Source organism: Helicoverpa armigera, chromosome 6 (genome assembly GCF_030705265.1).
Source record: "Helicoverpa armigera isolate CAAS_96S chromosome 6, ASM3070526v1, whole genome shotgun sequence".
Lineage (NCBI taxonomy): Eukaryota > Metazoa > Arthropoda > Insecta > Lepidoptera > Noctuidae > Helicoverpa > Helicoverpa armigera.
In genome coordinates this window covers 9,717,533-9,731,270 of record NC_087125.1, presented here as the reverse complement: position 1 = coordinate 9,731,270, position 13,738 = coordinate 9,717,533, and the positions used below count along the sequence as shown (strand labels likewise).

The window sequence follows — 13,738 nt, the reverse complement described above, 5'->3', positions numbered from 1 at the left end:
CTGATGAATGCAGTACAAGTAAAATTCGAAAAATCGGTAGTCATGAAATACCGAATGAACCTGAAAATGAATCTGAGAGTAGTTTGAAACACAAAAATCAGGATAAACCTGATGAATTTTTAAATTTACGAAGAAGTGAAAGACTGAAAACATGTTCGCGTAAATCATATAATGAAAATGACTATGATGTCTATAGTGCGTTATCCATCACAAGTAATATACCAAAATCATTAAATGAAATTAAATCTCTGAACGATAGGAATCAGTGGGAAAAAGCAGTCAGAGAAGAACTCAATTCTCTTAAGAAAAATAATACATGGACATTAGTACCAAAACCATTAAATAAAAATATTGTAGACTGTAAATGGATATTCACTATTAAAATGACGTTTCAGGTCAACCTTCAAGATATAAGGCACGTCTTGTCGCTAGAGGTTTCAGTCAAGAATATCTTAGTGATTATAATGAAACATTTGCACCAGTTGCTAGAATAGCAAGCTTTAGATTCTTAATTAGCTACGCAAATCAATATAATTTACTGATTCATCATATGGATGTAAAACAGCATTTCTAAATGGTACACTAAAGGAAGAAATCTACATGAAAGTTCCTGAAGGTGTAAAATGTAAAGATAATTACGTATGCAAATTAAACAAAGCTCTTTATGGCTTAAAACAATCAGCTAGATGTTGGTACGAAACATTTGAACAATGTCTCAAAGAAATAGGTTTTCAGAACTCCCCAGTAGATAGGTGTATATATATGAAAGGTAAAGGAGACATTTCTAAAATATTTACGTAATCTTGTACGTCGATGATTTAGTTATAGCATGTGCAGATTTGCAAACAATGAATAATTTCAAAGCATATTTAATGACTAAATTCGAAATGACCGACTTACACGATATCAAATTATTTTTGGGCATTAAAATAGAGAGACACCATGATAAAATTACTTTAGACCAAAGTGCTTACATTAAAACCGTTTTGAATAAATCTAATATGAGTGATTGCAATCCTATAAACACACCGATGGAGCTTAAATTAAACTATGAAGCTCTTAACGCTGATAAGAAGTGTGACGCACCATGCCGTCACCTGATCGGTTGTTTAATGTACATTATGCTTTGTACGCGTCCGGACTTAAGTACATGCGTAAATATTTTAAGTCGGTACACAAATAAGAACAATAAAGAATTGTGGTTATGCTTAAAGCGAGTTTTAAGATATATCAAAGGCACAATTGATTTGAAGTTAACATATACAAGAAATAATTACAATAACATCCTAAGTGGATATGTCGACTCAGATTGGGGTGGCCACGATTGTAATGATAGGAAAAGCACTACTGGATATGTGTTTAAATTATTTGATCAAAATACAATTACATGGTGTACAAAGAGACAAACATCAGTAGCGGTCTCGTCTACTGAATCCGAATATATGGCTTTATATGAAGCTGTTAAAGAAGCATTATGGCTTAAGTCTCTGGCAGAAAGCATAAACTTAAAATTAATAAGCCCATTATTTTATATGAAGATAATAACGGATGTATTAGCATAGCTAATAATCCAACAAGTCATAAAAGGTCCAAACACATAGATATAAAATATCATTTCTCTAGAGAACAAGTTGAGAAAAATGTAATAAAATTAAATTATATTTCCACAGGTAACCAGTTGGCAGACTTGTTGACAAAACCTTTACCAGTCGTGTCTTTTATAAGACTGAGAAAAGGATTGGGTATAGAATAAGTTTTAATTTAAGTACAATTTCATTATGAAATGGTCTGATCAGGTTTTTCTGGGTTTTCCCTGATCCTGTGCAGCAAATGTTGGACCATTATTGTACAGTTGTCCCAGACCTTACTTGGAAGTATAATATGTTACGTCGTATTTATAAGTTGGTATTCACTTTGTAATGTTGAATTGTAGACTAGATACTGTATAGTAAACTAACGAATGACTAAAAGTTAGGGATTAATTTTTGAGGGGGCGTGTTGGATTATATAAAGCAAAAACTAATACCCCTAACTTTCGATAACATTGTTCTTTGTTCTATCTGAACAATCTACTGTTTATTTAACTCTACACACACTGCGTCACGGGATCTTGTTAGACGGACGTATTGCTTCCAAGTACCATTTAAAGTATAGAATAAATATTTCAATATCAAATTAGTATATTATTTCTTTTAATCCCATACCTCCTATAGTAACAAGTGGTGCATCGGGGATGCGACGGGGGCCGGGGGTGCGATCGATAGGGGCTGGAGGGCGTCGGGGGCGCTCGGCGGGGCGTCCTCCCACGTCAGCTGGAGCCCGGCCAGCCTGCCTCCAGACCTGACGTAAATAGCATCGATAGCCACCACTGTTTACGTCGTAACGTTTTAATTTATAATAATAACGATTCTATTAATAAATAAGCCTTCAGATCTTTAATACAAAGCTGATATCATAGGTAAGACGTTTTCATCATTCTAATTTTACCTGTATGTTCTGTTTCAATGTATGTTATATTTAATATTTTGCACTGAATTTATCGAACCTGTAATGTTTCATAAAGAAAATCTCTTCAGTTTTATTCATGAATTATTTCAAAGCTAAAAAAGGACATTATCGTGAAATGATGCCAAAATTCACTTTGTGATCTCGTTGAATAAAATAGGAACCTGAGGTGATTAATAATATTCCTCGAAACAATAATAACTGTGTGTCTACGTCTAGGCGGATGTTAAGTCTCAGTTATTAAAATAACCTGGGCCGGCAATGCATTTATTTTTGTACAAGCTATATCAATCAAAATGTTTCTCGCACATCCACAGATTATCCCACGTGTATTTACAAAATACGCGCTTGTGACGTGTAACAAATGTGAGCTTGTGAAATCATTATGCTTTTTTCTTAGGATATTTTTTAAAAGAAAATTGCTCGGGTGTTTTCAGCTTCAAACAATGAGCGTAGGCTGTGAACCTGAAGTGTGTTTGAAAAACTAAAGCAACATTTCGTAACCTTTGCTTTTCCGCGGTACGAACATTATCTGACAGTTTGTGTGAGCGACGCGGGAAAGTCTTTGTAATTTATCTGTATTTTCTATTCATTCGTATATATGACGTAACTGCTGAGTGAGTAATGCTCGAGATTTGTGTCCCTGACGTAATTTATACTGAACACACTGTGTGTGTGTGTTGTGTACGTCTGATAGCTATTCTCTGAATTATTGTTATGCCAACACTGATTAAGAGGAACGACTGTCGCGAATTGAACTTTACTGCTTATTGTATTACTGTTATCATTTTAACTGCACCACATTACACTAATCGATTTATGCCTAAACCATTATAATAATTATTTTAACAAATGGAAGCGTTTGTTTTTAAACATTTTGCCTGTTATTCTTATCTCTGAAGCGTATTCTCAGAAGTCGTATCTCCTGCACTCGAAAACAATCTAAAACCTCGTGCCAAATGATGCTGTGGCTTTTCCAGACTCTTTAAATGTTTACGAACTGTTTCAAAGATTCTTACAAAGTATAATAGTAGTTTTATTGTTGTTTTTCATGCGATGTTTATTCTGTGATAAAGTGCACTTAGATGATTTAGAGGTAGGCTCTCTAATTCTCTAATTATTTAGTCATTTATACCTAGAACCAAGGACCATGAGAGGCTTTCGTCAATAACAAAATATTTCACGTCAAATATATTGGTTTGATGATTCATTTATTGTTTTTATATTTCGCAGGTACGTACAAAGGACACGATGGGCGGGTATTGGGAGCCATCTCGCATATGCTAATGTAAGTAGGTACCTTCAATTGAAATGTCTCGCAGTGTTTAAAAAAACTTGTCATTGTTACCGGCGGGCGCATCATGCACCGCTCATGTTATCCTGTGTCGCGCACAATGCTACAAACAACTATCGGACATTACTTCTATATGTGCGACGCGATACAATCAACATTGCGTGCTTATCGAGCTCTCTACATTACAAATTACACACGTTCGCAATTATACTCGAAACCCGCTTTTGATTGATATCTCTCATTGTGCCTAAGCTTACACTGTAATCGCTAAAATCTGTAATAACAACTTGACTTCAAAACAACGCGAAAGAACCATGAACACGACGAAGTAACTTTTTTTAACATTATAGGTTTCGTCTTCCTCTTGATGAAGAGTTAGGCGCCCAAATAAAGTGATTTATTACTTTTGAACATCATTTTGAAAATGCTAACTATGTATAATAATGTATTAAATAGTTAAGCAATATATCTGGAGCAAATGCTATTTAAACTGCGTAGATAGATGTAGTCAATGTGTGCAACACGTGCAGTTACAAATCAAAATGTAAATTGAAAAAAGAGAATATAGGTATCTTGGGTTTATTTAATTACACCAGTTTGTAAAACGATGTTCTATAATTCCCTATAAGTATAACATAAATAATATAATTGTATAATTAATATTATTTCGAGATTTCAGCAAGTATCCATTTTGACTTTGTATGTACATGGTGTTGTGATGAATTTTAAGCAATTTAAATCTAGTGTCTATTTTTAAATGCAATCTGTATGTCATCTAATTAAACAAAGTTCAGGCAGCGAAACTAAAACTTCCTCGTAGTGACCCTAATTATCTTCTGTTGACGATATACAGATGTTCCTTTGTGTCAAAAATACAAGAAGTAATTTTAACAAGCTTAATATTGTAGCCAGCTTCAATATGCATGCCTATGTAATGTTCCAAGTATACAACTGTGGTCGACTGCCCAGTGCCCAGTGCAGGCATTGTTAAAGAATTTAGCCCTTGGCTATGTGAAATGTGAATGAATGCGTGACTTTCGATGTCGATTTGTTCGTGTGTACATCACTGCAAATTCCATTACTGCCTAGCAACGAGCTGCACTGAATGCATTTTTCTTATACTTTAGTGCTTTTCTTTGTTTGTCTGACGTTTATGATGCGTTTTATCGTTTTTAATATCTTAAAAAGCGGCTGTTCATGTTCAAGAAATCCCATAAGACCTCAGCATAATTCATTTACAATTATGCATAAAGTATTTAAATGAGTCTTTGATGGGTCTGCGACTTGTTGTCGTCTGTCGGCGCCAGACTTCATTGTAACTTTTATTAGCCTTGTTCGGTGAGTGAACCAACGATCATTTATTAGTATCCATCCACTGATTGTTTCCAGTTGCCATCCCACGTGACTTATAAGTCATGCTTTCTAGTCTGTTCATTGAGAAATGATTAGGTCTTTGTATGAAATCTATCAAATTAGCACTTCAACCTTATTACAGTTTTTGTAATTGACTGTCGGCCCTCAGACTAGCTAAATCCGTCTACAGATAATTGTGTAAGATGACAATGATTGCAATGGCAGCAGCTCTAGGAGTCGTGTGACTGTCAAAACACGAACTAGTGCTGATGAGCGTAACAGCTGAGCGTCAGCTGGCGGCCTCGCTCTCGCAACGCTTAACTAAATATCGCCCTGTTGGCTGAGTTCATCGCCTAAACCATCCACGTTACGTAGGTATGCATGTATATTATAGACTAGGCTATTGAAGCTCCCGGCTACGGACCGCCGAGCGCCGAGCAGACGTGCGTTCACGACAATTGAGGGGCCACGCCGATTGGAGATCGCCTCTGGAACGTATGAGGCGCACAATCTAATGAAATTCTACGAACGTTTCGTCTCAATAACTGCCTGTTGCAATTACCGGTTGCTCATTTCAAATTTTCTTTTCATTCGCAACGCATACATTGTAGCGTAACTTAGAATTATATTTAATGCCGGTTGGTTTATTGTAAATAACTTAAACCAATTTCCTTAACCTGATATTTGACACGAAAATAATTAAGTTCCCTGTTTTTTTTGTCTAACAAATTATTACGCCTATGTGTTGTAAACGTCGAAAAGGATGTAGTCGATACGCCAGTCACTGTACTGAGATGCGAAGTATGCAAAAAAGCGAGTAATTAAAAGGTTGACAGCGAAGGCCGCCAGTTCCGCGTGGTGTCGTAACATTGCGCCTGCGCTGCGCACCACACCGCGCCGGCGCGGGCGCAGCGCAGGCCGCTCACCTCGCCGTCTGCGGGTCACGGCGTACCTTCGATTCCTTTCTAAAGTGCTTTCTATATCTTACACACTCGCGACGCTTCCGAGCTTCGTTTTACCTTCACGCTTCACGCCAGTCTCATCTTTCTACTCAACTTATCAGGTTACAATGCGAAATTTTCTGTTTAGGAGTATGTCGTATTGTATGCGGATGCAGTCGGTCTCTCTGGTCGCCGTCGCTGCGTCGCACCGCGGTCCAGTTATCTAGCGTAGTGTGTGTGCTGCGCATGCATTCTACATCAGCATTCCAATAGCGGCGCGTCATCCTCGATTGTGCTCCGATGCTTTAGGTATTTAGGATTCGAGCTGACTACACCGACCCCCTTTGTTCTGGTGCAGTTTTGTAATACATCGACACAGCAATAGCAATCTTAGTTCCAACACTGCATTTTGCAAGATGATAAATAACTCGACGAAAGAATACCTATCATTATTAAAACGAAATCGAAAGTGTGCGATGTTGCACAAGTCTATTGTCCTCACCTCGGTGGAGTGTTATCATGTAATTCATTCGCAGTTCTCGACTCCCGTCAGAGGGGCACTTTAATTAAAGCTATGGCGATATAAATCCTATGGCACGTCGTCGGCAGTTAGAAAGTGCGCGTGATGTAACAATGCAACGCTCCCCGACTCTCAGGCTCGGAACGTGAACGTGATCGATCTCTTCATTCTACCACTAGTTGCGTTGCAAGATGTCTTACTATCTGTTTATGTTGTGTCGCTCCGAGGTGGAGGACCATTGTTGTTATAACATTCGTATTGTTATTCACGTCCTTACCGTCGGTCAAATCCAAGTCAAATTAGCCACAACTTAATCCCAATATAAAAAGTAATGGTCTCTACCGTGGTGTAAATTGGTTTAGTTTATAGCGCAGTGAAGGGCGTGTAGAGCGTTGTTTCGACCCAGTGATCCGCATGACGCGCCGAGACTTCCGGGGTCATGTCGTAACAACAGACGCGCGACAGGTGACACTAGGGCTTTCAATACCGGTATTACGGGATCCCGTAATACCGTGATCACGGATATATTTTGGTCTTTTTTCAATACCGGTATTGACGAGCCAATACCGTGATTACGGTATTACAATCTTTTTATAATTTTAATTATTGTGGTTTGTTGTAATAAGTAGCAGGAAGTTGTATTAAATAAGATAAATAACTACGTACTCGTAAGATGTCATCATCATCCTCCGAGCCTTTTTCCGCCAATCTACTTGGCAACTTGGCAGGGACTCCAGAACAGACCAGATTTCAACCGAGTCAAAGGCCTTCTCATAGTTCTCATAGTCCACAAATGCTAGACACAGGGGCTGATTATACTCTTCGGTCTTCTGTATAATCTGCCGCACTGTGTGGATGTGGTATATGGTGCCGTATCCGCTCCGAAACCCAGCCTGCTCCGGTGGTTGGAATTCGTCGAGTATTCGCGCAAGTCGGTTCGTGATCACTCTTGAGAACAGCTTATATACGTGGCTTAGGAGGGAAATGAGTCGATAGTTCTTCAGCAGGGTTTTGTCTCCCTTTTTGAAGAACAGGACGACAACACTCCTACTCCACGCCTCTGGAGTTCTCCCTTCAAACAGGACGGCGTTAAAAAGCTTCTGGAGCTCCCCCAGTAGCTCTAGAATCCTCATTTCCGGATCAGGTCGAGATGCATGCGATGCGTATAACCGGCCATAGAAGTTTTCCACTTCCGAAAGGACTGCCGGCACCGAAGAAATGACTTCTCCACTTGTTGTGGTCAGCTTCGTCATGTGGCTTCTTCCAAGAGATTGTACGAACACCTTTGACTCCCGATTCAGCTCAATTGCTCTTTCAATGTCAAGAGTATTGGAGCACCGTAGGTCGTGTCGTACGTGCTTGTTGATCTCTTGGTTTAGAGCCCGCTTAGCTGACGAAGTGACAGGCGGGTTTTCACGTCGTTTCTTCATAAGCCCTAATGTCTCTTCCGAAAGCTTTGATTTCTTGCCCTTACGCTGCTTGTTACAGAATATCGACCCTTCCTCCCTGAGGATCTGAACCACATATTCGTGGTTCTGGTGTCGTTTCCAACGTCTGTTGTGGTTTCCACGGCGGCAAATTTGACTGGAAAGTTTCAGATCCTGAAATGGTTTGGAGCAGTGTTGGTCGGAGCCTAGCCTTCATCAGACGAAAACGTTCGGCCTTGAAGTTGATATTCAGAGAGCCTCGGACAAGTCGGTGATCGCTACCGGTGTTAACGTCTCTGACTATGTGCTTCTTGTTCGTCATGATGAAGTCAATCTCATTTTTAGTCATAGTGTCGGGGCTATGATTGGACGCTTTTTAAACTAAAGGATTGTGTTTTAAAAGTTGTATTCGATCTAAAATTAAACCCCGATTTCAAATTAGACGAATTCGATTTGACAATATTAAAAAATATTTACAACAGCCTTTCTGTAGTCAAAGTAACTGTATTAAAAATTTGAAAACGGGATGCCAATTTACTAAAAGCGGATATTGCTCTAAAATTTATGTTGACGAAACTAGATGGTCAAGCTTGCAAGCAATGACTTAAGTCAAAATCTTGTAAAAGCACTTCGAAGACGCATAAAGGAGCTATCTGGAATATTGCAATATTAGCATGACCGACAATACCGTGATCACGTGATCACGGTATTGAAATTTTTAATACCGGTATTGATACCGGAATTGAAAAAATCCGGTATTTGAAAGCCCTAGGTGACACACACACGCACCTCTTACTCACCAAAACATTAACATACACTTTTATGTTGTTATCTCAAAGACACAGCCACATCATCAGAAACTTCACCAAAAAACGTTTTTTTTTAAGATTTAACTAAGCACTAAAAAAGTATGGACATAAATGAGGTAATCTAAATAACACGATAATGGTACCTGCATGCGAAATCGCTTATTTCGATGGTAGATAAGCGATACTAGCCAAACATGGTTGTTTTACGAACCACTTACGCAATTTTTACGTCACCCCATGACATATTAACGTCATGACTTTTATATGGTGAACGTAGGAGAAATTACTTACGCTTAGAATATAACACCAATAAAAATAATACGTAAGTTACAAGTTGTAGATACTTTGATACCTCCAGAATTACCGAGGTTTAATCAGAATTTTCACTTTAACAATAAATATGTTCGTAAATACGTGGTGTATAATTCAAAACAACCTATTATAAAATATACAAATCATAGTGAACTAATAATTATTTTTAATTTGTTCCTACAATATAAACCTTAATCCCTATAATTCCTTATAGTAAACAAATCAATGCACTAATTAAATATTTCTGAAAATTGACTGTAAACTAAGTACTTATTTCAATTTAAACAACAAGTTTAAAATTAGTGTAAAATCATTATTATTCCTTTATATACCAAACAGCGTAAGAAATAAATATAATTAACTTAAACTCGAAAAGAAACCACGTAATCCTCTAGATATTAAAAAATCAATATCTTATCATTTGAATATACATATAAATAAGACATTCATGTAATTAAAAATGAAGTTTCAATAAAAAATATGTCTCTTTAATCCACCACTTTGATTATCAAGATTAGATATCCTAAAATAAACTTATGCAGTGGTAGCAGGTATAATTATTACTTAAAATTTAAACAACTTACATTCATTTTGTATTTTAGATTTCTAATGAAATAAGCTGTGCCTTTGTACTATCTGTTCTATTTTTCTTCTTCTCTGTATTCTGTGTGTGTACATAAATTGTTAAATAAATAAATAAATTCATACTTTTAACATTAGTATAAAAAGACACACTGTATACATTGATATAAAAAAATAATGTTTAATAATTTTGTTAGTATACATTACGCCATTTGCGCATTTATTTGGCCTAGTGCGCATGTGGTTTGACATGTTAATTGCACATGCGCACTTTACCAAAAATCATGACATAGTGTTAATTTAGCTATGTGTTTTTGTTTAAAACCGTACTTACGAGCACCAGATAATATTTGTTTTTGTTTAATAATAACTAACCTGAAAAGAAAAGGTATCATTTTTTTAAGCCGCCAATGCCTTTATGCATTTCTCGAACAATGCCATTATAGTTAAAACTGTATTTTATCTTTTACCGTCTATAAAGATCAGACATTCATACGCCTGGCTGATGGGAATGTATGAAATGAATAGAAATAAACGAATAATGAAGTGGTCCATTACCAACCGGACCAGACTCGTCATACAACTGACCCAACCGATCTGCATACATCTATTTCGCTTTGTGGGACGTTCCATTTACGACTGCGACTGGTACACACAACTAGGGCTTTCAAATACCGGATTTTTTCAATTCCGGTATCAATACCGGTATTAAAAATTTCAATACCGTGATCACGTGATCACGGTATTGTCGGTCATGCTAATATTGCAATATTCCAGATAGCTCCTTTATGCGTCTTCGAAGTGCTTTTACAAGATTTTGACTTAAGTCATTGCTTGCAAGCTTGACCATCTAGTTTCGTCAACATAAATTTTAGAGCAATATCCGCTTTTAGTAAATTGGCATCCCGTTTTCAAATTTTTAATACAGTTACTTTGACTACAGAAAGGCTGTTGTAAATATTTTTTAATATTGTCAAATCGAATTCGTCTAATTTGAAATCGGGGTTTAATTTTAGATCGAATACAACTTTTAAAACACAATCCTTTAGTTTAAAAAGCGTCCAATCATAGCCCCGACACTATGACTAAAAATGAGATTGACTTCATCATGACGAACAAGAAGCACATAGTCAGAGACGTTAACACCGGTAGCGATCACCGACTTGTCCGAGGCTCTCTGAATATCAACTTCAAGGCCGAACGTTTTCGTCTGATGAAGGCTAGGCTCCGACCAACACTGCTCCAAACCATTTCAGGATCTGAAACTTTCCAGTCAAATTTGCCGCCGTGGAAACCACAACAGACGTTGGAAACGACACCAGAACCACGAATATGTGGTTCAGATCCTCAGGGAGGAAGGGTCGATATTCTGTAACAAGCAGCGTAAGGGCAAGAAATCAAAGCTTTCGGAAGAGACATTAGGGCTTATGAAGAAACGACGTGAAAACCCGCCTGTCACTTCGTCAGCTAAGCGGGCTCTAAACCAAGAGATCAACAAGCACGTACGACACGACCTACGGTGCTCCAATACTCTTGACATTGAAAGAGCAATTGAGCTGAATCGGGAGTCAAAGGTGTTCGTACAATCTCTTGGAAGAAGCCACATGACGAAGCTGACCACAACAAGTGGAGAAGTCATTTCTTCGGTGCCGGCAGTCCTTTCGGAAGTGGAAAACTTCTATGGCCGGTTATACGCATCGCATGCATCTCGACCTGATCCCGGAAATGAGGATTCTAGAGCTACTGGGGGAGCTCCAGAAGCTTTTTAACGCCGTCCTGTTTGAAGGGAGAACTCCAGAGGCGTGGAGTAGGAGTGTTGTCGTCCTGTTCTTCAAAAAGGGAGACAAAACCCTGCTGAAGAACTATCGACTCATTTCCCTCCTAAGCCACGTATATAAGCTGTTCTCAAGAGTGATCACGAACCGACTTGCGCGAATACTCGACGAATTCCAACCACCGGAGCAGGCTGGGTTTCGGAGCGGATACGGCACCATATACCACATCCACACAGTGCGGCAGATTATACAGAAGACCGAAGAGTATAATCAGCCCCTGTGTCTAGCATTTGTGGACTATGAGAACTATGAGAAGGCCTTTGACTCGGTTGAAATCTGGTCTGTTCTGGAGTCCCTGCCAAGTTGCCAAGTAGATTGGCGGAAAAAGGCTCGGAGGATGATGATGACATCTTACGAGTACGTAGTTATTTATCTTATTTAATACAACTTCCTGCTACTTATTACAACAAACCACAATAATTAAAATTATAAAAAGATTGTAATACCGTAATCACGGTATTGGCTCGTCAATACCGGTATTGAAAAAAGACCAAAATATATCCGTGATCACGGTATTACGGGATCCCGTAATACCGGTATTGAAAGCCCTACACACAACCTATAATAGTTACCCTACTCACTGTTCAGTTACACGAAGCCATTAACATATTTAACATCTTAATTTAGTTTGTTTCCAGACGAGTTCTTAAGTGATAATTGGTCACCCTCCCCACCAAGTCCCTGATATAAATGATAAAAACCGGCCAAGTGCGAGTCGGACTCGTGCACGAAGGGTTCCGTAAATTACAGTTAAATCAACCTATCTCAAAAACTATAAGAGATACTTTGATCAAACCAAAAATCGTTGAAAGAGTTAATTAGCATGCATCACCTCTATTTTTTTTAGAATTTTATACCCCGTAGTTATAAAAATAGAGGGGGGGGGACATACTTTTTACGACTTTGAGAGCTGATATCTCAAAAACCGTTCACTTTAAGAAAAATGTTTTTTAGAAAACTTTATATCATTTTAAAAGACCTTTCCATTGATACCCCACACGGGTATGTACATCGAAAAAAAAAATTTCATCCCTCAGTTACATGTATGGGGGGCCCCACCCCCAATTCTTTTTTTTACTATTTAGTGTCATATTTTTGTAGCGGTTCATACAACACATATTCCCATCAAATTTCATCACTGTAGTACTTATAGTTTCCGAGTAAATCGGCTGTGACAGACGGACAGACGGACAGACGGACAGACGGACATGACGAAACTATAAGGGTTCCGTTTTTGCCATTTTGGCTACGGAACCCTAAAAACTGCACTCTTCGACTCTATTACGATTTATCTATAGACACACATAACGAGATTACATGCTCACTGATGTCAGTTACATTAAAAGTATTTGTAATAAGTTCACTTACTTTTATTGATTTTTTATGTAAATAACACATTTAGCAATAAGCGAGTTTATCTCTGGTAGATAATAATGTCGCAATAGGCCTGCATGCTACGGTCGCTAACACGCTTGCTCCACATGCTCGTGGAAAATATTGTAGCCCACCGAAACATTCGCTTTCCCACTAGTAACCAATCATATTCTTGTTTATAATGCAATCAAAATTTGTAATAAAGCAATGAATAATCATAAAAATATCCAACAGCTTTTTTAATGACGCAAGAACCAACAAATCAAAAATTGATGATGATTGTGTTACGTCATAGAATAAATGTTAATTCCAGTCAGTGAGAGTTAACGCTATCAATAAACATAACACGTATACAGCCCTACGTCACAAAATTTCAATATTCAATTACTAGGTAACACATTTCGTAACATTTTTCATGCTGATACTCTAAAAAGCTTTTAAATAGTCTCATCGATAAGGCATTGTTGAGCTCGGTAGAACAATGAGAGAAATTCACACATTATGTCGGGGTACGGAGCGGTTTTGCAAGATGCCCGTGGCTAACGATGTTCGTGCTAAATAATAAATATAACAACACAAAGTTACATAAGCTGAATCTTCATCACGACTGCGCGCAGGCTGACCACTGAAATATAAGCGAATACAGGTACATAGTCTGTAAAATGTCTGCCATTCTCATAAGACGATTTTTTCACTGTCTTCGTATTATATTCAACGTTGCAATTACGTGTCGCGTCGGTATCAAATATAAATCACTGGTGTATTACCACTTTTCCTACGCTATAT

At 37.9% G+C, this 13,738-nt stretch overlaps 1 protein-coding gene across 2 annotated transcripts in view; it reads left to right on the top strand.

The window, feature by feature from the left end:
• Positions 1-13,738, top strand: part of Mtgo (miles to go) — a 55,439-nt gene that overhangs the window by 13,566 nt on the left and 28,135 nt on the right. Inside the window, exon 2 of one of the 2 annotated variants that reach the window (XM_049850983.2) lies at positions 3,739-3,793. The exons of the other annotated variant lie outside the window; for it this stretch is intronic. Coding sequence (XP_049706940.2) covers positions 3,786-3,793 — 8 coding nt within the window. The 5' untranslated portion in view covers positions 3,739-3,785. The remainder of the gene's footprint in view (positions 1-3,738; positions 3,794-13,738) is intronic. 2 annotated transcript variants of the gene reach the window in all.